Source organism: Mixophyes fleayi, chromosome 4, assembly GCF_038048845.1.
Source record: "Mixophyes fleayi isolate aMixFle1 chromosome 4, aMixFle1.hap1, whole genome shotgun sequence".
Lineage (NCBI taxonomy): Eukaryota > Metazoa > Chordata > Amphibia > Anura > Limnodynastidae > Mixophyes > Mixophyes fleayi.
The window spans coordinates 19,440,611-19,466,335 of NC_134405.1; the positions used below are offsets into that span (position 1 = coordinate 19,440,611).

General features: G+C 42.9%; 2 protein-coding genes across 2 annotated transcripts in view; one reads left to right on the forward strand and one right to left on the reverse strand.

The window, feature by feature from the left end:
• Positions 1-1,489: 1,489 nt before the first annotated feature.
• LOC142151084 (zona pellucida sperm-binding protein 3-like) lies at positions 1,490-8,607 on the reverse strand. Its single transcript, XM_075206384.1, has 8 exons — positions 8,153-8,607; positions 5,980-6,098; positions 4,647-4,750; positions 4,405-4,582; positions 4,212-4,332; positions 4,004-4,095; positions 3,137-3,264; positions 1,490-1,732 (listed from the first exon to the last, which is right to left on the reverse strand). The coding sequence occupies exons 1-8, from the start codon at positions 8,600-8,602 to the stop codon at positions 1,509-1,511; spliced, it is 1,416 nt and encodes a 471-aa protein (XP_075062485.1). The 5' UTR covers positions 8,603-8,607; the 3' UTR covers positions 1,490-1,508.
• A 12,524-nt stretch (positions 8,608-21,131) lies between these two features.
• Positions 21,132-25,725, forward strand: part of LOC142150518 (uncharacterized) — a 47,489-nt gene continuing 42,895 nt past the window's right edge. Inside the window, exons 1-6 of the mRNA XM_075205716.1 lie at positions 21,132-21,596; positions 23,239-23,357; positions 24,646-24,749; positions 24,827-25,004; positions 25,078-25,198; positions 25,305-25,396. Of these exons, the coding sequence (XP_075061817.1) occupies positions 21,147-21,596; positions 23,239-23,357; positions 24,646-24,749; positions 24,827-25,004; positions 25,078-25,198; positions 25,305-25,396 (1,064 nt within the window). The 5' untranslated portion in view covers positions 21,132-21,146. The remainder of the gene's footprint in view (positions 21,597-23,238; positions 23,358-24,645; positions 24,750-24,826; positions 25,005-25,077; positions 25,199-25,304; positions 25,397-25,725) is intronic.

Consider the following 25,725-nt stretch of genomic DNA (forward strand, 5'->3'; position numbering starts at 1 on the left):
GCATCGGAGATGTAGGTGAGAGACGGGTCCTAGCTGATGACTGCTTGTTAGTTTCTGATTTTCCCAACAGCTTGCCATGAACTTGCTTCAAAATGGCATAACATGGATGAGGTTCCTAGATGGTTAAGGTCCCTACCTCTGACCGTGGTTTTACAAATGGCTGGATTTGGGTAAAATTACCACACAAGAGGTGGATTTTTTGGTCTTATGCCCAGGCATAATAATGGCCTTATTTGCAAGAACTGCTTCCACTGGCGCAGGACTCACACAAACATCATTCTCATTAGCACCCTCATCAGCTACACAAATATCCCCCTCATCATGTTGCATTTCCAAAGTGGCATCCTCAATTTGTGTAACACCGGCTACACCTGGGCTGTTCAGGCACACATCTGCAGAAATGCTGCAAGGGGCCTTCTTTATGGGTACACTATGAAAAGTGTCAGGATCACACAGCACTTGTGGATGGACACCCCTCAGGGATTTGTGTCATTTCTGAATCTGAACATACATTTTCCTCTAATGCCTTACTGTTTAGTTCCAGCTCGGCTTTTACACAAAAGTATTTGGACACCACTTTGAGTCAGATTGAAGAGGTCTTGCTTGGTCATGACTGACCTTACAAGATGCCTCAGTGGCAGTTGCATAACTAGCACTCAGAAAGGCAAAGGCCACATTCTTTCCTTGCCACTGCATGTGTAGAATGGCATGTTGGCAATTTATTTTTTTCTGCAGATAACTGCCTTGATTACAGGTCTTTTTTTTCTTGACCAAGGTAAAAAGGGTTTTACATTTGTTTCCGATTTAACACTATGCACTTTTACATAGGCTTTAGCAGATGACAGTGATTACTATCATGACTGGTGTCAGCAGTTGCTTGGTGCTCCTGGTCTTCAGTCTACTGCTGTGAATCTATTTTTATAACAGTACAATGTGACTGCAGATTAAGAACACTGCCAATCCTATTTGCATTTCAGCAGTGACAATTAGCAATGGACATCTTTGTAGGGTGTTATATAGGTAACAATTTGACTGCAGATTTAGAAGACCAAGCCTGCCAGACCCATTTCTATTTCAGCAATGACCATTAGCAATTGAGCTCTCCTGAATGCCACTGGAGACTTTGGACACCGCTAACCCTCCTCTTTTTTTACCAATGACAATGCCCAACTGCACTGGAAGCTGCCAATAACTGTGCTACCCCTTTTGTCTTAAATAGCGCTGGATTGCCATGGAGGGTGGTACTTATAGGATCCAAAATTTGTGAGATCTGACAACACAACAATGAAGTTTTGCCTCGTTTTCAATTTCCGAGGATGCGCGAAAGTGCAGAGCCGGCTCTGCACTCGGATATGCTAAATTCAGGTGTGTTCAGTTCTCTAGTTTGGACCAACTGTTGCAATGATCAAATTAACCCTGCACAAGAGCAGTACAACAACCCATGTGCAGCTGGTTTGAACATCTCATACCATAATGACCCAAGAACGAATAGATTTTTATAAAGCCTTTTATTCATTGACAGCCAGTACATTAGCCCGTCTCTTCAGGGCATGTTTTACAGTCAGAATAAAACATCCAGCTACAACAACCAGACTGACTGACACAATGGTCACCAGCACCCACAGTTCTATGTGTCCAGACTCAGCTGTTGCTCTGGAAGCCTGGACAGGTTCTGCGCCAACCACCAGTAGAGGACCCAAGGTTGCCAATCCATGTTCTTCTGTAGATGGGCCTACAGGAAAGAATAGAATTTTGAAAAATATCCTTTCAGTTGTGTCTGCAGTTGAAAATATGGAGGAATAGGACAGCACAATTAGTGTAGCAATTAAACACAGATAGACAGTGTTGAGGCCACAGGAACATGAACACACTAGAGCTTAACCCAGATTGAGAACCTGGAAGGAAAGTCTCTTGATAGTAAACCGAAGCTAAAAAAAAACCCTTAGGGGGGGGGGGGGGGGGGGGGGGGTCAGGCAAGAGTATTCCCACTCTAAAGTAGACATTTCAACCCCCCCCCTCCCCCACCTATATATATATGCCAAATCTCAGCCAAGTTTCATAATCTCCCAGCCTCTTACTGTAAACTTAATGTGTCCTGCAATACTGGACTGCCGAGGGTTACATAACACCCAAGCCACACATTGCTTCTCAAAAAGCTACTTCACAAATTAAGGTACTCCAGACATGCTTTTCTTGAACCTACCCAAGTTCTGTCATGTTAAATTTAGGGAACATCAATGTTGGCTGACATTAGATTGACCTTAGTCTGTGTATGTTCAGGAATTTAGACTAAGTTCCAATGGGGCAGGGACAGATGAGCTGTACAGCGCTGCAGAGTTATTGGCACTATATAAACATCTAAATACATTTCTAATTATGAGGGCAGTTACGGTGCAGTGAGCACAGTCATAATAGTTTCCTATTGTGGATTTCTATCCGACATTAAGCAACAGGCCTAGAAGCAGCCTTAAAGATGCATTATTTTTCTGTAATTGTGGTAAATGTCAGGAGACCATTACTGGTATTGCATGTACCACTTTCCAAACACCAGAGCCCAGTCATACAGGGAGAGATCCAGCCCAGCACTTATGTCAAGCAAGTAGGATTTATTGACATGTGGTCAACTTTAGAGAGTCTGCAAGACATAGGAACTTCCAATGCCTGCTAGGTTTCTAATAAGATACTAGAACTGAATTTCTAGGACAGTTTATTGGTTCATTCTTCAATCTAATCCCTCAATTAAACTGCTTCAACCACACATTGTCCACCCCTCCCCCTTATGGTCACAGTGCCAGCTGACTGGCGCATCTTGACCTGTACACAGTACAGTGAGGTCATGTGACATACCTGGAGGAAATGCCCTGTACCCTCCCCCTCTGAAGCTCTTCACCTTGTTCATGCTGCCCCTCCCAGTTGTTATATGCAATGTGAAGTAAGTTTATTATCACATTTGTTTGTTAGCCATACAATTATTCTCATCCCTTATAGATGTTGTGTTAACCAATGTGAGGCATAATATCCCCACTCCTGACCACTCCCCAATGCCAAGATTGATGTAGAATCTAGAGAGGGTAACAGTGAAACAACTTGAGGTAGACAGCCGTTTTTCTTGTCAAGCTTGAGGTTCAGAACTCACCAGCTGCAATTTCTCTCTTGCCAATTCTTGGTCTCCCACCAGATACCAGTCTCCTGCTCTGACCAGTGGCACAGTTCCCAGAGTCACAGCATTGGCAGATTGCACTGGAGCCCTCCACAGGAAGCCAGCTATAGGGAATAGAGAGACCTCAGGTTATGATAATATATTATACAATATTAACCTCATCATTAATTTCCAGTCAGTTTTTGCCAAGTGATCATAACACTGCTACCCCTGTTTGTAGGAGCCATGGTGCTGGATCTCCTGGGTAGGGTGGTACTTATGGAATCCAAAACCCGCAATATCCAACAATGACATTTTGCCTCGATTCAGATCCGAGGACGCTCGAAAGTACGAGCCGGCTTGCGCGCCTAAATCGGATCCCCTAAGTTCGGGAGAGTTTGGTTTTCAGAATACAAAGCAAGAGCATCTCTAGTTATGATAGCGATATAATTCCCAATACTCCAAACAAAGACCTGCAACAAATAGTGTTTTATAGGGAACGAGTTCCTATATACAGTGGAGATAGAATGTGTTCAGTTATTTTGTTGGCCGAAAAAGTATCTTCTATCATTCAACCAAAACCACCACTAAGACATAAGCACTTGTATTATGAAAGACTATTGGTTATGCTCACAAAGTCTTCCTCCAGTGATATTCACCTTAAGTCCTTTAAAATGGTTACATTCCACCGCGATGATATAGAGCAGAGAAACTGATTGTTTCTCTGCCGTATACCTAGATTTCTGTACAATAACAGAATTTTCTGTTTTACCTGGGGCACCGGTGTCTCCTCCTCAAGAGGATCCCATACCTTTACTGCTCTAAAAGTATAAGGCTAGAGAAGCTACTGGAGAACATCCTCACCTGCTAGAAGTTTTCCTGTAGGAACAGGCTTTGTTCATGGGATCAGGGGTCTGGTTGACAGCAGCAGCTTTTAGATAACAAGTGATGTAGATCTAGGAGATTTGAATTGGAACAAAAGGAAAGCTGAATTAGGTCTAGGATTGAGCCACGACAATAGAAGGGGCAGTTTCAGGTGTACAATTATAAGCTGAATACAGTCAATTCTCACCACAGAGACATCTGTCCCAATGAAGCGGAAAGCATCAACTGTAAACTGGAGCTTGTCTGACTGGGGTCTTGGGGATCTGAAGGCAGAAGAGGAATCTTCTTCCTTACCATCCATCAGGCACCTGTAGAACAAGTTGGTTAGACTCCTGGCTAAATCTATTAGATCAACCTGAACATTACCCTATATGACATACCCATTGGAAGTAATAATCTCATAGCGAGGGTTGGAGTTCACATCAGGAGACACAGTGGCCACACAGCGATCAATAAAGAGAGTCATAGGGACATGATTCTGAGTGTCCACAGAGGCCTCTATAGAGAACATGTCCCCCAGCTGGAAGACAGATGAAGATCTGGGAGCACTCCAGTCATCTGTAAAGTAAACAGAAGATTAAGAGAACTAGACACAACACCATCTACCCCCAACTCCACTTACCAGTCATTAGTTGCAGCGAGAAGGACAACCTCTCTTCTGAGGACACTGTGGTTCTGAACGGAACCCATGTTGGCTTGATTGCGTTACTGCTCACATTACCGTGTCTACATAAGAGAATCAAGCCCACCAACAAGGGTAGAGTATTAGAGGCAAATTAGAGCAGAATTACCACTTAAACCTTTAAGCCACATTAGACAAGCCAAAAAAATCACCAACACTGTATCAGATCCATTTTAGCAAGTATGTCATGTATAAAGGTTAAATCAATATACTCAGATTCTAGAAGTCACTATATGTATCTTAAGACAACATTTTATTCTACAGGAATTGTTGTCAATACTTGGCAGACCAGCCAAAATAAAAATGCCATTTTTAAAGACCATATTGTGGACCTAATGGAAGGTTATTTTCTGCAAGAGGCATGGTTCTGCCCAGGATAGGCCTTCAAAATTACATGTCTTTCCAGCTTTGACTATTTAGGGAGGCAGAAGACGAGGAGTGACCCCTCAATTCATGACTGGTAGTAGATCTGCACCCTATACTGCCAGCTGAGTGTTGCCAACATAGCTACCAGGTACTTGCTCTCCTAATAAGCAGGATACAGGCATTTACTCTGGAGAATGTTGCTAGAGAGACTGCTTGTCACATACCCAGTGACTAATATTGTTACAAGGAGTCAGAACACTAGACAGCTCTCCATCTTCAGATCAATAGGTCATAGATGCATATTGCCAACATCAGATAACCAGTGACGATTCATAGGCTGGGAAAGGAGAGTTATGTACCATTTTTGGAGGTGAAAGTCCTTTTTATTCTAGAAGACTAGCATCACTGGTCAGTAGATATGGTATTCCATCAAGGCCACTATTGCCCGCTTAAAGAGATAGCCCACTATACTTATATCACCCCAATTGTAAAGCGCTACGGAATATATTGGCACTATATAAATGATGACTCTTGTAGTGAAGGTAATTCTCTAGATTCGTAATGCATCAGAGATTCAGGAGCTCTAATAACTATTTGACACCTTTGTGACCTGATGTTTGTCAATGCCAGAAAACCTTCTCCATTTGTTTCTGGACCCTCTTATCCTGCTCATCCCAGGAGTTTTAAATACAGAAAACAAATCCTTAGACAGAAGATTTCTAGTAACAAAACCAGGATGCATGAGAGCACCATATGAAAGTTAGGGTCTCAAAAACAACCCAAGGGATGGTTTCAGCTAAGACTCCTGTGTATCCTGCAGTGATTTTAAAAAAGTTTTTCAAAATACAAGGTTAGGTATGGTTGCCGGATACCAGTTAGATATACCCTGCAATTAGTGTAAACTCACCGGGGGTAGAAACACTGGATGGGAACCACAGCAGGGTTGGTCCTGGTGATGGGGACACCCCTGGGAGATGTTGGACTGTATATCAGGTTGGTTATGTAGATCAGCCAGTCTGGAGTCATCTGTAGATAAAGTAAAGACATTTCTTCATCATCCAGTCTACAAACACTTACAAAACCAAGAGTTACTGTAATGTGTCATCCATTTACAGGAACAAAGGCTTTGAAGAGTATTTATACACATCTATTGTTATGACAGACTATTAAGGGGCAGGGGGTATGGATAAGAGCCTGTTGGCTGGTATGATTGAATATTAAATGGTGAATGAATTTAAGGGCCAATTGAACGGGCTATTCCCATACACCTAGAAGAGGGACTGGTGAAGTCCTTCTCTCCCTCAATGGGAAAATCATTAGACAATGACAAATGAGGAATTTGACATCTGGATGTCAGAGCTTCAATTGCTGGTTAAAGCATATATCAAACATTACAAGCAGAGGTACATCCTATTCTTGCTTTAGGCCATTACCCCATAACAGATAGTGGGGTATGGTAACATTATGTTACTGGGGCAAGGACAAGTAGGTGTTGTAAAGATCAATCTCACCCCCCCTACATAGGACATTCACTTATGGAAAGACCAGTGGGGCCCTCTCAAGGCCACAGTTCTCAGGCAACCATGAGTAATAACCATTGAACCCTCATGAGGGCATATAGCAACCTGCACCTGTAAATATATAAGGAAGAGAATACTGCTGGGTGCCTAGGACTTTCCTTATGGGGAACTGACTGTACTGCCAGTGATGTCCACCATTCAGTCACAACATGCTATATACATGAACTGTACCTAGTACACCATATAAATGTCTGCCCATATCAGGGTTCCTTCCCTTGCCTGAGGATATTGGACCTGTGGGATAATTGAGCATATGCCCTTTGCCAGCTTACCCTGCAGTCATGGAGTTTAATATTACATAAAGTTACTGCACGTTTTACATATGGGAGACAAAGATTGATGTATTTACTTATTTGTGTTTGCAATGCATTTTTACTACTGTCTATAATGGTCATTTTGTTTTTGAAGAACATAATCCACCATACAGTGGTAAGGACAAGCCTGGTACACTGACAGATGCCATACATGCACCACCAGGAAAGAATCTAGGCTTGATTACATTACACTGGCAAGTAGGAGGTGCATGTAATGGAAACCACAAAGTGGAAACAGTAGAGAGACTTCAGGCAGGTTTGTGGACAAGTGTCATCAGTGGACACCTCTGTAGGGTGATCTGCAGCACATCCTTGGGAATCTTCAATATTCTATCCTATACTGCCCACTGATAATGAGCACCTCTCAGCCAGTGCAGGACCCTTCACTTACTAAATAGCACAACAAGGGCACCTGTAACATTTCTGGACTAAGATTCCATTCTGAGAGCATTAATAAGAGGACACACTCCTCAAGCACACAGTTGTTATACCCACTGGGGTTTGACTTGGTTAATACCACTTGCAAAGATGTTCTGTACCATTTTACACATTCATCTGGGTGGTCATTCCATTGTTTGCTGTGTCACAGTTGTGGCTGCCTGCTTGCTAGGTTTCATTGTAATAAACAGATGGGGCTAGAAATGCAGTAAAGTGGAGAGAGATATTTCAGACATCTAGTCTTTATAAACATACAGGGAGTAAGTATTTACCAAGACTGTAATTAACAGAACCACCTAGAGGTTATGAAATATATAGGGGTATATTCAATTAGGTCCCAGGATCACAGTAATGCACTGGAACAGAGCACAGATGTAATACACAGCACAGTAATAAGGCTTATATTCCTTCACATCCATAGGGTTGGAAAGGAAGATCCACATTACTGTGATACCTTATTCAGTAAAACACATTAGCATGATCCAGGACCTAATTGACTATGACTCAGAGTGAACTGGTTTTCTTACAATGTAGGCAAATAAATGTTTTGGGAGTGATCCAAGACTCATAAGAATGCAGCCTATGAATTAGAATCCAATGCCTCATACATTGAGTTCACTAGCTACTGGGGATTTGGCAGGCTGTATATTGCTCACCCAACTAGAGGGCCACCCTCATTGTGGTGTGAGAGTGATCTTCATAGGGCAAATGTGGAACATAACATGCACACATGTACAGTTAAACATACCTGTAAACTGTTCCCACATTCTTGAAGACCATTTTCAAAGACCACACTGGTAACTGTGCTCTGGGGGCCAGGCCTGCAGGACTGGGGACCTAGGGTTAGATCAGAGGCTTTCACCAGCTTCCCATTCCCATAGAGGTCTCTGTCCACAGTCACCACCATCTTGTCCTCTCCACACTGCACACTGATAGGAGAGTCCTGGGGGGGCTGCAGCTGTCTAGACTGAGCAGCTCCCCCATCATACCTAACAGAGGGGCCCCATCCTGACACAGGCCGAGCAGCCCCCACATGAGACCCTCTAGGAGAGCCCCACTGAGGTACAGAGGGCTGGTAATCCCTCCACCAAGCATCTGACTGGCGCCTAACCAAGGAATGCTCCCCGGCACTGCCAAATCCTGATCCATAAACCAGAGCCACCAACAGCAGCCAAATCCACCTCACCCACAGCCCCATTCTAACTGCAGGACAAACAGCACAAGGACAGGAGTGGTGAGATCAGCCCTTTATACCCCTCCCATCAGCTGCTAATACCTCCACCTGGGGCAGATAATGATCACACTCACCTGAGCACTTCTCTGATCACACACAGCCATCTAATGAGGACACCATAACAATACAGATATGACACAAGGGCAGGTAACCTTCAGCTGACAGAGAATTATGGGACTTTTAGTTCCACAACAGCTGCTGAGCCAACTATAACCTAAATCTGTTCTAAAGAAAAGAAATAACACTAAATATTTAAATCTACATCTTCCCAAGTAACACTTCTATCTGTAGTGTTATAAGATGAATAATATAAAACCTGACACACATGTAAGACACAGGTTACATGTATGTATTACAAGTAGGTGACATACATTCTGCATGCTGGCTGCTAGTACTAACAATGTTGCAGCATCTGATCTAATAGGAACTAAGCAGCTTGTGTATTGTACTTGTCTTGTATAAGTGCTGACCTGTCTCCCCATGTATAGGTTGTCCTCTCCTGCCACATCCGCACTGACCCTGTCCTCAGGTGTGCAGGAAGGAAGGAGCAGATGGAGGTGACATATGATGTCTTCATGTTACCACGTCTAGGAGTGTGGAAAATGTATAATGTACTGGGAGATTTGTAAAGATAAAGTCTCATAGTGATTTGTATATAGGACGCTGTTCTATTGGATGAAGTTGCATTATATAAATGTCTTAGGAACCTATCAGAAGTTTCAATGGGCTTCAAATATGCTCCAACAATACCAGTCTGGATGTATTCATAGAGGGTTTTCCTTATAAAATCTTAATATTGCCCTAATCCACCCTTTTTTATCATATTACTATATAGGGGGCTCTCCCCTTGGATCCCGACCATACATTAATTTCATCCTGGTCTGTTATTCTCAGTATACATTATTTATATGTTTGTGTTTTTTGCCTGTTATGAGTTAAAAGCTGGAAGGCAGAAGTGGATTTAGTTGAATAATAAATTGGACAAGGAGGTTTTCTGGGATCTTTACTTTGATAAAATATTTTTTCGCTGTGTTTTTTTTAACAGTATTTTTTATGTGGCACTACAGGTCCTAGGGCATACTGACACTTGTAGTTCCGCAAGACCCAGCATGCTTTGGCAGCCATGGGTATAGTGGCAATTGTATTTCTACAAGCACCAGCAAATCCAAACAGTTTATGGCTCCTGGGACCAGTAGTGTTACATATACAAATACTCATGTATTACATTTATTTATTACTGCAACACACACTTTCAGGGGTACTGAGAGGAGCCCCAGTGCTTTGCCCCTTGCTGAACAGGCTGGGTTTCCTGTCTATTCTAACAGGAGGACCCCACACTGCCTGTCATAGCCTGTTGCTGGTTGCAGATTGTGGCAAAAGCAGGGTTTCTGGCCCATTATAAAAGATTACACTCACTGTATACCCACCGTAAGGTGGGCATATACAAGCAAGTGTGCTCAACTTATCTCATCCAGACTTTGGGGGAAAGTAAAGGAAGGGGTTACATTGGGAGTTTTCGTAGCTCTCATCCATACCCAACCCTTTAGTTATCCAAAGTGGGGCACCATTATTCCAGGCTGCGGTCAGCTAGATAGCTCAGTGGAATTCAGAGCTACAGGGGGCCCTTGGATGGGTGGGCTTGGGAAGAGGCAGCCCAGTAGCAACCTCCTTATGACAGCTGCCAATCTCTGGTTGGACCCCTATCTAAGATTACCCTGGCCCAGCATTATGGAAACCAAACCAAAGAAGGGGGCTGTGCCCAGTTGCGCTGTGTGCTGTATTGGACAGTCTATGCATTGAAGTTTAGGCTTCTGGTTATCCTGTTTTTACTGTTGGAGGTCACTGAAAACCTGTGAGTCCTGGTACTTGGTGAGTCCTCTGGACAAGGGAGACATTGAACTTGACTCTTTTAAAGCTGGTAGAGGGGAGATTATTGGGCCAATTGGCCAGAACGAAGGGACAAATGAGCTAAAGTGACAGCAGTTCTCGGGCTAGTGAGGTAAGGGACAATGAGTGTGGTAAACCTGCCTGGCATTTAGTTCACATTGTATTTTCTAGAATTTGTTTTTGCACAAGGAAAGTACTGAAGTACTTTATAACTGTTTTTGATTGAGTAGCAACAAACCCCTAACAGGTATCGGGTATCATCATGTTGCACATAAGGTAGTTCCGGGTGGCCAACCAGCATTAAGTGGGCCAAAACTAAACCTGGTATCCTCACATGTCTTTTCAGAGGGGACCCCATGAAGTTTGTCCCTAAGCAATTACCACAGCTAGCCCAGGCTACGAGCGGCAGAGCCGGATTTAGACCTCATGGGGCCCTAGGCAAGATGATGGTTTGGGGCCCCCTCCCTGAAAAAATCCATAGCACTATAGTTTTTTAGCATAACATATACCACTATTCAGGGGCTGGCTGGCAGACTTTAGCCTGAGGGGGGCAAGCACATAGCATTGGCCCATAAGTAGCGGCCCATTTTTAAAGGGTGGTTTCACTGCTGGCCCTGGGAGGGCCCTCTGGGGACCACTGGGCCCTAGGCAATTGCCTAGGTTGCCTAGTGGGAAATCCGGCCCTGATGAGCGATGGTACATAGATCACTTTTTGGGTCTGAATAAAAAATTTTTCTTCTATGTTCATCTTTTTTAACAACAAAAAAACACTCATCATCATTTATTCCTGTACTTTGGATGCAAATATGTCCAAATATATCTGAGCCTCTAAATTTTCATCATCTCCCCTTTACCTAGTCGCTAACTTTCTAGTATAGCATCAAAGTCATCGTAAGCTGACATTAAGTCTTAGGGCTAGATTTACTAAACTGCGGGTTTGGAAAAGTAGAGATGTTGCCTATAACAACCAATCAGATTCCAGCTTTCATTTATTTAGTGCATTATACAAAATTACAGATAGAATCTGATTGGTTGCTATAGGCAACATCTCCACTTTTTCAAACCCGCAGTTTAGTAAATATACCCCTTAGAGTTTTCTTAATTCAGAATTCCATGCATGTCATGAGATTCACAATAAAGTTAACACTACAGGCCCTCACTTTCTTTCAGCTGCTGCAATTTCTACCTGGCCATAGGTTTTCACTTTCCGCCCATGTTGCTTAGGATCGGGTTCAGATGTTCATTATACATGTATCCATGTGATGTCCCCAAGTTTGTTTTCTGACTTTTTAGAGGAAATGCAACTGACCCCTTCACAGAGTGAGGTGAGATCCCAACCAACATGAGACCCTAAATAAACTGGTGTCTTTTAAAAGGTATTATATTTTTTAGGGGATATTTCATCATCATCATCATCGTTAATTTAGAATATGCCGTACAGTCAGCAAGATACAAACAGAACAAAATACAAATAAGCAAGGGGCAAGAGAAACAATAGCATCAGTAAAAATCAATACAAGATGAGAACATAGAAAAAGCAACTACTTTTGAAGACACAACTGGAACAGTGGAAAACTTTTCAAAGTGGATGAGGAGACAGGAAGTACAGAGGGCCAAGCTCTTGAGACCCCATAATCAAAAGGGTCAAGGAAGCAAACAGAGAGGATATGGGTGGAGAGATGCGAGTGGAAGGGGTAGGTGGAGTGAGAGGAGGGAGTTGTTTAGGAAGGAGTAGGAAACAAATGGAGACGATAGGGGTGGAGGGAAAAAATGGGCAGGTGGAGCATGAGGAGGGGATGTCTTAGGGTTGGGCATGGTAGGCAAGTGTGAAAAGATGAGTTTTGAGGGAGCCCCCAAACAGTTGGAAGGTGGGCGTGAGTCTGGTCAAATGGGGCAAGGAGTTTCTAAGGTGGGGAGCAGTGTGGGAAAAGTCCTGAAAGGCGGGAGTGTGAGGTGGTGATAGAAGAGAAGGAGAGACGAAGGTCATTGACAATATCTTGATAAGTTCAGAGATGTAGGAAGTGTCAGCATTAAAGAGGAGGTAAGCATTGTAGGAACTATGATGGTGGTGGTTCAGTAGTAAGGGGCACAAAAGATTGCTAGATTACAGAATGGTAAATTATCAGGGGGCATTCTTACTATAATAAACTAAAGATTATATAATTACTACAATTTGTCTAGAGTGATTCCTGCATGGATCTTCGCATACCTGAAGTAATCACTTTGGGTGAGTTTCTCTATTATGTCATCTGACTTATTGACCTTAAATGTCAGTACCTGGCCAGGACTTAGAAGTGTGCACTAAAATGTCATATTTGGGAATGTATATCTGTGGTGATACCATTTATCTAATTGATGATAGTTGGAGTCAACGGTAGATCTCTCTCTTCCTGTTTTTCTGGAGTGGATGCTCTCGACACCTTTCCTCCTCTGGAGCAGCGCTGGATGAGGCCTCTTAAAGTCCTGCCGGTTGCATAGAGCCTATTTACTACTCTTGTTTTTTTCTATTTATCAAAACCTCTCCCTTTGATTGTCCGTTCCTCTTCCTAATCTCTATACCTCCTCACCCATCTTTATGGTTAACAATGCTTGTCTAAGAAAATATATTTTACTGTCTGACTAACAATTTTCAACTTATATCTAAATGTCTAAATGTATTTTACTTACAACTCCTCTCAACATGTACCCTAATTTCTACTTTATCTATCTAGACGCCTCTAGTGGGCCATGGCCATGCTCCAGTTCCGCTGCCAGCGAGACCAAGGTTGGGAGGTATGGGGAAATCATGTGCCATATGTTGTATTACTGTATATGGGAAAAATATAACCGCTTCCCTACAAAGTATACTTCACCCCCTTTCATCCTTCCCATAGCATCTACCCCACTCTTGCTTCAAACCCACCCATCTGATTTCTTGATCCCCTAAATCTGACTCACCCCATGTGTCACCCATTTGTCTGCCCCTTCCCCTACAGGTTGTAAGCTCTCTCAAGCAGGACCCTCTTCTCTTCTGTCCTATTCTGTTCATTACATTTCTCAAACACCGTGCATCAACTATTAGGGGGCTCAATGAAATCACTATCAAGAATCAGTACTGCCTCGCATTGATATCTGACCTCTTTCGAAAGGCTCCATCAGGCAATGGTCTTCTCTAACCTGGTCTGGGAGGATCCTATAATCTTATCTGTCTCTGGGATGGGACAAATGGAAGTGTCATTCAACACAAAGGACAAGCAATACGAATCATGATATTCAATGCAAAAACTATTCTAGTGACCGATACACTACAAGGCAGAGTCTTCTCCTCTGAACAAAACTCATAGGTTCTTCAGGAAGCTTGTTCTGATTGTGTAGGGGAAGGGTACGATGCTAATGTCCACTCTCATCTTAAGGGGAGAAGAGTGACTGATACACTCAAGTCCATAAATATTGGGACATCGACACAATTTTCATATTTTGGGCTCTGTACACCACCACAATGGATTTGAAATGAAAGTAACAAAATGTGCTTTAACTGCAGACTTTCAGCTTTAATTTGAGGGTATTTACATTCAAGTCAGGTGAACGGTGTAGGAATTACAACGGTTTCTATATGTGCCAGGCCTTGACTGCAAAGGATTTGCAACAAAGTATTTAAAAAATGAAAGTTTGATGTAGAATTGTTTAGTTTGTCCAATTACTTTTGGTCCCTTAAAAAGTGGGAGGCACATATAGAAACCGTTGTACTTCCTACACCGTTCACCTGATTTGGATGTGTTTCATTTCAAATCCATTGTGGTGGTTTATAAAACCCAAAATATGAGAATTGTGCCGATGTCCCAATAATTATGGACTTGACTGTATATAATATACACGGTAATCTAGTGACCTTTATGCAGTAATGAGATTATTATTATTATTATTATTATTATTATTATTATTAAAGATTTGCAAAACGCCACAGTGGTCCACAGCGCCTTACAGGACATACTTAAAACATGGAAATACAAGGCAGACAAAATAAAATTTAGACATGAAAACAAAGGATATGGAGGATCCTGCTCATTAGAGTGCTTACATTTGAAGTGAAAGAGGTCACAGCTGAAACAAGGGGAGCAAATGTGGCTTTGAGTGGAGATTTGGGATGGATGTGAAGGTGTATTAGTGTGAGTATCATCGGGGATAAAGTAAGCTCCAAAAAAGAGATAGGTTTTCAGAGCGCGTCTAAAGATTTGAAGGCTGTGTGAAAGCCTGATTGGGCATTGTAGAGAATTCGCAAGTGGGGAGCAGCACGGGAGAAGTCTTGTAGGCGGGAGTAAGAGTTGGTTATCAGAGATGATAAAAATCGCATGTCTGACGTAGATTTAAGAGGGTGGGAGTGAGAGTATTTTGATATGAGATTTGAGATGTACGAAGGGGTGGTATTTTTGAGGGCTTTGTGTCACGACCGAGTATAGCGTACCTGCTATCGTTGGCACTACTCGAAGGAAGGTGCGGAGTCTAATGTGCCCCTGGTGTTCACCTGGGACCCCTGCAAGGAGGTATGGACTGCAGGGAACACGCAGGTCGCGGTCCTTCCACGAGTCAGATAGCGAAGCACGAGAGAAATGTCAGACAGGCCGGTTCAGCAATAGTGCGGGCAAGGCAGGTACACGGGGAGAATCCAAAGGGGTAGTGAGTCAAGCCGGGTCGGTAGCGTTCTGGCAGCGTGGTACAGAAGGGAGATCCAAAAGAGTAGTCAAGGCAATCCGGGTCACAAGGGTCACAGGCAAATGACAGATAATCAGGAGGCAGGCAAAGGTCAGGAGACAAGTTATCACAGGTACACAGGAAACGCTGGAGGACAGGTAGACCTGAAACTCTGGCACTGGAAGTGGGGTCAAGAGAGGCTTAAATAACACAGGTGCCCAATCAGCTTCAGCGCCGCAGCGCCATCCTATTATTAGCTCCGTAGCGCTTCCTAGATGTGGCGTCCCATTGCCTAGCAACGTAAACGCTTCCTGCACGGCAGCCGGGTGGCTGAGCGGGGAGGAAGTGACGCGTCTGGTTGCTAGGCAACCAGACGCACGGATCAGCGGGGCGCCCGTTCGGGATTCAGGCGGCGCCTGACACTTTGTAGGTAAGGGTGATTAATTTGAATTGGATTCTGTACAGCACAGGGAATCAGTGCAGGGATTTGCATAGTGTTGCAACAGATGTGGAGCCATGAGAAGGAAGATCAGTCTTGGAGCAGCATTTAGGATGGATTGAATTGTGTACATATGGGTGTCGGGAATGCCAGATAGCAGGAGGTTACAGTAGTCAAGAAAGGAGATGATGAGAAACTGGATAAGCATTTTTGGTAGTATGTTGAGTAAGAAAATCGCATATTCTGGCAACGTTTTTAAAGTGGGTCAACAGGACTAGGAAAGAGTTTGGAGGTGAGGAGTAAAGCAGAGGGCGGAGTCAAGTGTGATACCAAGGCAGCAGACTAGGGAGACTGTAAAAATGTGGTGAAAATGAGGAAAATGTGTTGCTATTGACAGTGAGGGAGATTTGAGGGTAAGTGATGAATCTGGCAGGAGGGAAGATAATAAACTCTGTTTTGGACATGTTGAGCTTTAGGTAGTGTTGGGACATCCATGTGGAAATAGCAGAATGACAGTAGTTTATACGAGATAGTATAAAAGGGGAGAGATCAGTAGAAGAGATATAGATTTGGGTGTCATCAGTGTAGAGGTGACACTGGGTGTCTGAATGAGTGAATTCGTTCCTCAAGTGAAGAAGTGCACAATCTAAAAATTTAAGGGTCTAGAAGAGAGACTTGTAGGACCCCAACAGATAGTGGGAGTGGAGGGGAGGATGTGCCAGAGGTAGAAACACTAAAGAAGCAGTTCAATAGGAAGTGAAGCAGGAAAGAACGGTGTCGTGAAGGCCAATGGAATGAAAGGTGTGTAGGAGAAGAGGGTGATCCACAGTGTCAAAAGCAGCAGAGAGGTCCAGGAGAATGAGTAAGAAGAAATGACCCTTAGGGCTAGATTTACTAAACTGTGGGTTTGGAAAAGTGGAGATGTTGCCTATAGCAACCAATCAGATTCTAGCTTTCATTTATTTAGTGCATTCTACAAAATGACAGCTAGAATCTGATTGGTTGCTATAGGCAACATCTCCACTTTTTCAAACCCGCAGTTTAGTAAATATACCCCTTAGACTTTGCAGTAAGTAGATTATCAATCACTTTTGCGAGAGCAGTTTCAGTGGAATGTCGGGGGTGGTAGCCTGATTGCAGAGAGTCGAGAAGAGAGTGAGAGGAGAGAAAGTGAGAGAGGCGTTTGTACACTAATCACTCAAGTAGTTTGGAGGCAAAGAGAGGGAGAGAATAAGGGCGGTAGTTGGAGAGAAAGGCTGTATTGAGAGACAGTTTATTTAGAATTGGTGAGATGAGCGCATGTTTAAAGGAGGATGGTAATGTGCCAGGTTGAAGAGTTGAGCTAGCGGTGGGCATGCAGTGGAGGAGAGGGAGTGTAGAACTTGGGAAGGAATAGGGTCCAGGGGACAAGTTGTAGGATGAGATGATGAGATGAGTGCAGAGACTTTGTCTTCAGTTACTGGAGAGAATGAATTAAGGATGGAATGGGGAGTGTAGATGAAGGTGGGTAGAGTGGCTGGAGAGTGTGGAATTTGGCATAAGGAAATATCTTCATCAATTTTGTCTTTGAAGTACGTGGCAAAATCATGGGCTTTCAGGCAGAAAGGTGGAGGAGGTGCAGAGAATATTCTTGTGACCACTAGTCAAAACATAACACATACTCGTAACTACTATACAATGTCAAACCCATTCTGGAGGTCACCATGAAGTACAAGTCCCCAAACCTATGGTGCTTTTACAGTGGATGCCCCTTAATATATTTTGGTATCACAGTGCAGACCACCCAAAATCACTGATGGCTTTACTAAAGAAACTCTAGACCTACGATAGATTTACTATACTTTACTTTACAGAAACCAATCTCTGTTAGTGGTAAAATTCAGACCCTGCATCTCATTTGTCTATCAAAAAATTTACTTACACATACTTATCCCCGCACTGTCTCCCGACATGCTGGAGAACACATTTAACTGTGCTTTGATGGCTTTGATGTTCTCATAGTCAGTAGACATCATCATGTGCTCTGATTGGTAGCGATTTCCAGCCATCCATCAATTAGTGTGTCAGAGCCTCCCAACACTCTCATTGGTAAATAGCCAGACCCCCCCCCCCCCCTCCCTCAGTCAGCATACAGGAGCTGCCTACTAGGTATGACAAAAGCCAGGGTTTGGAACAGTGCCTGATGCTCATTCTTCTCTGGGGAAGCATTCAAATTGATAAGCCTAATAGGCTCACCTGTCTAAGGCCCCTAACTGTTTGCAACCATAAAAATACTGCTGGATTATGAAATAGAACTGGATTTACTGTAGAAGGGAAGTGGTCTTGAATCCACTATAGAGAGGCTTCTGTTAGACATCACTTGCAAATAGCATTGTTTTTAGTTTTGTAGACCTTGACTTTAGAAGATTGTCATCAAATAGATATGTGCTAGGGTGTTAAGGAATAGCTTTTTCCAGTGTGATAATGGGTTTATATTTTATAGCAATAAAAAAGTCTACACAAACTGAGCATGCACTGTATCCGAATGACAACCACGTCCAATTTGTCAGCATACCCAATAAGAAGGTCCTTGTATACGTAACATTAATGTACAACTTGGATGAAAGAAGAAGATCCAGAAGATTGAAACAAAGTACAGAAAAGGTTTCAAAGAGGTTGAGGAAAAGGACAATTACCATCAAGTAGAGGGTAAATTCAAAGTTAGATAAGAACTAGAATGTGGGGACGCAGTCATTAGATGGGAAGGATAATGAGAAATTTTATTTTACTGAACAAGGATTGGAACCTTGGAAGAAAATCCAAGCAGATTTGATGGAATAACGTAGAAAATACATGTAAATATGTATGGGATACACAGAGTTCTGACCTGAGACTAAACCACTGAAGGGATTTTTTAGCTTTAGATCTTTTTTTCCCCCTTACCCACCTTACCTATAATAGTCTGCACCCATCAGCAACTGCTGCATCAGCTCTCTCCTGCTCTGGAGAGACCCCAGCCATGGCAAAACTGAGTGGTGTCACGATGCTAGGATGCCCACAGGCTACTTGCCAACACCCACTAGTGGATAGTGAAATATCGTAGTTAGCACCACAGATTCCGTAGCGTTGCACAGCGGCAATACAATGCAACACAAATACATACAGTAATAATATGCTAATACAATAATATTAGCAAATATAGCACTAAGCTTAGCTAACATAGTAAATAGGACCAAACGGCAAGCCATGTACAGCTAGCAGAGACATATGGACAAAGGTCCTGTATCTTTAAGCAAAATTAAAAAGGAGTAACTTTGCACCTGGGCAAAACTATGTTGCATTGGAGGGGGAGGTGAATATAAAATGTGGGGACAGAATTATAGCTTGGGTAGGGCATGTCCTAAATCAACATTCAATATCAAGTATGTGTGTGCTACATTAAAATGCAGCCAGTAATTTTCTTACATGCAAAATAGTAAACTAATTTGCACCCCTTGTATTGTAACATGGGTTGTCCAGGATCAAATTGACTCCCTTTTTTGCCTTGCTCTCCTTAATGACTCAAGCCCAAAGGGTAGCATGGACCTCTACCTGTGAGAGTTTAAAATATAGAGGGAGGGGGTAGACAGAAGGAGTAGATGTGTGAGGAGGAAGCAGATTTCAAAGCAGGAGTCTAAGAGGTGGGACGGAAAGCGACCAATAAGAGGTGGGTTTTGAGGGAGCGTTTGAAGAATTTTAGATTGGGGCAGCTCAGGAGAAGTCATGAAATGAGTGGATCTGATAAGCTTGGAGAAGAGGCGCAGGTCAAAGGCAGATCATTGCTAATGGCCAATCTCTAGAGCATGATCCAGGTATCATCAATCTTTTATCCATTTCTCTGCCAGTTAGGCAGGAGTCTAGCCTTGTGTTACTCCCTTTCTGTAGACCTCCAATACACTGTAGACCGGCAAGGTTCCACTATGTGCAGACGGCAATGCTTACTCTCCCGTTACTGTCCTTTGGAAGTCAGGCACGTAATATTCCAATGAAGATCTCCAGTCAGCTCTGTCTTCCAAATCATCTCTTGGGACACAGTGTTACCTTTCATCCCCTCTCTGATTTCCACAATGTCAAAAAGGGTAGGAGGAGGGGAACAAATGATTTGATGCCCAGACAGTGCAACATATTTAATAGGGTTTGATAGCACTTAGTCTCTGCCCATAAACTCTGTGTTACCAACTGCTGATTGCCTAAGGGGTCCTAAACATTTTAAACAAAGGCGTTTAATCATTCCCAAACACACCATGGCACAGTGCCATCCTTTTGGTGTTTTTTCTAAGCTTTGTCCCCTTCCAGCTTATGGTGATCCCTGTCCGGACAACGTAGCTTACATTCCTGGTCACTTGTGGTCAGTAATAACTATGTGCCCTCTGGACAGTTTTGGCTGTAATGGTCTACCCTAGATACTGCAAATTCTTTCCATGACAATGCTCACAGTTTAACATTTATAATTTACAGTACATGAGCCTCATGGCTCCATTTAAGAAATTTGGGGAAGTGCTACTAACATTATTTCCAATGAGAGAAGGTCCTCTGCGGGTTTCAGCTTTAGTAATAATACCGGGGACCCTACTCTTATCACAAATGGCAGAGGTCTCGGTTATATGTTAGTTTCCCAGGTGACCCTAGGTAAGGGCAGACTAGGTCAAAATAAGATTTATGGAGGTTAACCCCTTGGAGGATACATTCTGATGGGCATTTTTGGAGGATATTTTATGCCCTTTGCAAATTCACATATGTTCCTATAATGTTTAAATAATAAATCTCTATTCACTATAGAAAACTCCAGATACAATTGTAAAGGGACTATAAAGCACTGATTATGTAATGACTGTCACTGACATGTCATTAGGGTCACATAGGAACCATTTGAGAATAAAGGCTATATTGCATATATCATTTTTCACCCCCTACCTGCTCCTTCCTTCCTGCACACCTGAGGACAGGGTCAGTGCGGATGTGGCCGGAGAGGACAACCTATAGATGGGGAGACAGGTCAGCACTTATACCAGACAAGTACAATACACAAGCTGCTTAGTTCCTATTAGATCAGATGCTGCAACATTGTTAGTACCAGCAGCCAGCATGCAGAATGTATGTCACCTAATTGTAATAAATACATGTAACCTGTGTCTTACATGTGTGTCAGGTTTTATAGTATTCATCCTATAACACTACAGATAGAAATGTTACTTGGGAAGATGTAGATTTAAATATTTAGGGTTATTTCTTTGCTGTAAAACAGATATAGGCAATAGTTGGCTCAGCAGCTGTTGTGGAACTAAAAGTCCCATAATGTCAGCTGAAGGTTACCTGTCCTTGTGTCATATCTGTATTGTTATGGTGTCCTCATTGGATGGCTGTGTGTGATCAGAGAAGTGCTCAGGTGAGTGTGATCATTATCTGCCCCAGGTGGAGGTATTAGCAGCTGATGGGAGGGGTATAAAGGGCTGATCTCACCACTCCTGTCTTTGTGCTGTTTGTTCTGCAGTCAGAATGGGGCTGTGGGTGAGGTGGAGTTGGCTGCTGTTGGTGGCTCTGGTTTATGGATCAGGATTTGGCAGTGCCGGGGAGCATTCCTTGGTTAGGCGCCAGTCAGATGCTTGGTGGAGGAATTACCAGCCCTCTGCACCTCAGTGGGGCTCTCCTAGAGGGCCTCATGTGGGGGCTGCTCGGCCTGTGTCAGGATGGGGCCCCTCTGTTAGGTATGATGGGGGAGCTGCTCAGTCTAGACAGCTGCAGCCACCCCAGGACTCTCCTATCAGTGTGCAGTGTGGAGAGGACAAGATGGTGGTGACTGTGATGAGAGACCTCTATGGGAATGGGAAGCTGGTGAAAGCCTCTGATCTAACCCTAGGTCCCCAGTCCTGCAAGCCTGGCCCCCAGAGCACAGTTACCAGTGTGGTCTTTGAAAATGGTCTCCAAGAATGTGGAAACAGCTTACAGGTAAAGCTTGACTGCATACTCTACTGGTGTGACATGTTCTACATCTTCTTTGATTGTGCCAGGGATACAAAAGACAATGTAGGCAGAAATTTTGGGGACTTTGCCTGTCAATTCCCTAGAAACTACTGGAGTCATTGAGGCATGAGTCCCTGGTCCCTTGACTTCATAGGCTGTATTATCATAAGTCTTGTATCACCCCTCAGTCTATTGTGGGTAACTTCTGTGCTCCAGCTTCTTGCCTAAAAGTTGTGGCAAGACATGTCAGGCTGCCAGAATTGTGTTTTGTTTTTTTTTTCACTTGCTATTTCTCTGTGGGAGACGGTAACAAGTTGCAATGTGTGTTTATGCCTTGTAAACACGGAAGATAAAATACTAGTGTTGAAAACAGTAAATGTATAACACGTGTGAAAGTTTGACAATGGAACCCATTGCTCCCAAAGTAAAATGCAAATCCCTGTGTTGTATCCAGCTGCAGGTTTAAGGCTGCTTCTTGCTCCATTTAATGTGTTAAATGCTCTCTAGTCAATGAAACAACCTCATATGTATCCACTGACTCTTGCCCAGAAGTCTCACTTTATTATTATTTCCATTACCTGGGCCTCCTATTGGCCAATGTAAGACACTACAGTCCCAACCACTGTAGGATTTTGTGTTCTCTAAAGTTTAAACACTTCCTTATTTACACACAGTAGTGTGTGTGTGTGTGTGTGTGTATATAGCATAAATGAAACTATGCCATTTTAGTTATCCTCCAAGACAAAATATTTAGAGTAACTTTATTAATCTTGGGTAGATGGCAGAGGCTTAACTGCCCTGAATGATGGCCTTTGGCAGTGCTGGGAGAATACCTTAGGTGCCAGTCACACATGGAGGAGGAATTGTCAGCCCTCTCTACTAGTGTGTGGCTCTTCTCATGTGCGGGGCTGCTCAGTCTGTCAGGATGGGGACAATCTATTAAAGACACTGAAATGTTCCACTCTCTATGTATACAGTTGTGCTATTGCTAGCATGGCAGTCATACCATTTCCTGTAAATACATGTAAAGCCACTTGATAGACTCCTGTGCTCCCCACAATACAGCTTTGTGTTACCATGTACCCACATGACAGTCCCATGATCTTTTTTTTTTTTTTTGTCTTTTAATCTGAATCATGTTCTGAGTTGTCTTTCTACATGTGACTGTTGCTGAGTGTTTGTACCCTAAACCAGAAGCTCAGTCCTCAACTGTCTGATTAGGACTCTATCCTAGTCCAACTAGGTTAGAACATGATACTGTATCCTGCAGCATTTTATCAAGCAGCTATCTATATGCTTTGAACAGATGGAGACTCATGTACTAAAACTATTCTCCCATGGGTGGGATGTCCCTTTACTTCCTAGATCTCCATAACCACCCTGCCACTGGCTTACTCATTCATCTGTTGTATTATGCCATGCCAAATGCCCTTGTTGGTAACCAAACCACCACATCTATCTCTTTGCTGCTGAACTTCTTGGCTCTAAAACTGTTAGAATAATGTATACTGAATTATCAAGTAACAACCTTTTTAAAGACATTACCCCTTAAACAAATGACAAACTAGGAATCCCTTCTGGGAATACAAGAATATGTAGAGTGGATGGTAAAAGTCTTTATCTACAGATGACTCCAGACTGGCTGATCTACATAACCAACCTGAACTACAGTCCAAAATCCACAAGTGGTGTCCCCATCACTAGGACCAACCCTGCTGTGGTTCCTATCCAGTGCTTCTACCCCAGGTGAGTTTACACCAGTGATGGTCGGCTGAGATCCAGGACAGCTTTGTCTCCAAGTTATTGTATTGTAAGAAGATTAATGTTTTGGTTTAGACCATTGTGGCATATGGATGACTTCCTAGTGGGAATGCTGGGAGCTCAAAGGAGTCTTGGTTGAACCCATCACCTGGCTCCTCTTTCAGGGCACTAACCTCAAAATGGGGATACTTTGTATGATGCATTTAGAAATCTCTTATCTGAGGTGTTGCATTCTGCACTTCAAACTCCAGAGATTAAGTATTTAGAACCTGTTTTGATGACAGCAAGCAACAGTTGATAGGGGTGACAAATATATTTTTAAATGAACTCAAGATTTACTTGAAATTTTCTTTTCTGATGCATTGGTAAGAATTCAGGGGAAGAACATTTACATTAAAATGGGCTGTTTATGTAAGGGGGGGGGGGCAATATTGGCCTGTGTTTAAATAAAGCATATATTGGCCATTGGCACCAGGCTTCTGGAATAAGTCTTTGCTCATACAAAAATTATACACAATACTCCTTTTGCAGCCTAAGAAGCCTCAAATGGTCACTGATTCTCTTGGGCTGGTAAAATGGGGATGTATCCCATTAATCTTGAGGTGGAAAGATGTGATGTAAGGACACCAGCAGCTTTGGCTCTAAATGTTTGCCTATAAAGTAGTGGGGATGGGTAAAGGGATTATTCTTGCAGCAAGATCATTGGAGAAGTGACAATTAGTCTTGCAGAGTCCTCCAACATGTCTGTTCTAACGAGAAAGGTATAGTACATCTGTAACCTAGAAGCTATGCTGCCAAAAGACTTTTGCAGGAGACGATGGAGGAAAGCTTCTTTTAGAAGTCTGTCTTTTTGCCTACTTGCCTCTCAAAACTTGCAAATGGAAAAAAACAGTGACCATATAGTTTAACCCAAGCAGCACCACACCTCCCTTTACATAGAGGTAATTCCATTACCATGAAAGGTTCATAATTTGGTCTTATAACCTAGCATAGACTAGAGGAAAAATGCTATGATAAAATAATTCTGTAATAGAAAGCATGTAGCATTTCATTCTATCTTGTCTTTAGGTCAACTTCATATATTGTGGTTTCTAGATAGGCTATGTGGACTTTACCATCATCCACATGATTTCATACTTGAGGAAACAAAGTAGTGTTAAGATGAGCAGTAGAAGTGATCACTAACACTTGGTGTAAATGTTTAATGTGTTGGTGTTTCTGCATATGATTCTTACACTTGGCCCTTGTTTTTGGGCTTAATGCTTCTCTGTAGACATGGCAATGTGAGCAGCAATGCCATCAAGCCAACATGGGTTCCGTTCAGTACCACAGTGTCCTCAGAAGAGAGGTTGTCCTTCTCCCTGTGGTTGATGACGGGTAAGTGGAGTAGGGAGGGGGTGCATAGGAGTGTTTGATGGTTTTGGTTTGGTCTCTTTAAATCTCTTACTTTACAGATGACTGGAGTTCTCCCAGATCTTCATCTGTCTTCCAGCTGGGGGACATGTTCTCTATAGAGGCCTCTGTGGACACTCAGAATCATGTCCCTATGATTCTCTTTATTGATCGCTGTGTGGCCACGGTGTCTCCTGATGTGAACTCCAACCCTCGTTATGAGATCATTGCCTCCAATGGGTATGTTACACAGGGTAACATTTAGGCTAATCTAATGGATCTGGCTTTTGGCTAAAACCAACTTGTTTAATAGGTGCCTTATGGATGGCAAGCTAGAAGATTCCTCTTCTGCCTTCAGATCCCCGAGACCCCAGCCAGACAAGCTTCAGTTTATGGTTGATGCTTTCCGCTTTATTGGGACAGATGTTTCTATGGTGGGAATCTTTTTCTATCTTATACTTGTATACGTGAGTGCTGAAATTAGGCTTTCATTGTGTAGTGGCTTATATCACAACCTAACAAGCCTTTCCTGTCTCCCAGGTCTACATCACTTGTTATCTGAAAGCTGCTGCAGTCACTCAGGCCCCTGATCCCATGAACAAAGCCTGTTCCTACATAAAAGCTTCTAGCAGGTCAGGATATCCTCCAGTAGTTTCTCTAACTCTAGATTTTAGTGTAGTTGTGCAATAACATAAGAAAGCAACTGTTGTGCCCCGGGTAATACTGAATATAATGTAGTTGTATGAAAAGTAATTTTGAGTAAGCAAATGCTTTAAGTATGTTGAAATTTGTTTAGATGGATACTACTAGAGGCAGTCATTTTGTGAGCAGAACCAATACACAGCCTATCATAGGTGCCTCATGCCTCAATTGTGGGTTGTTTTTTTACTTGATGGGCTGTGTTCTCGTAACTATTGGTTCAGCTAATAACAAGACTACCTCAATGTTGGAATACGTTCAT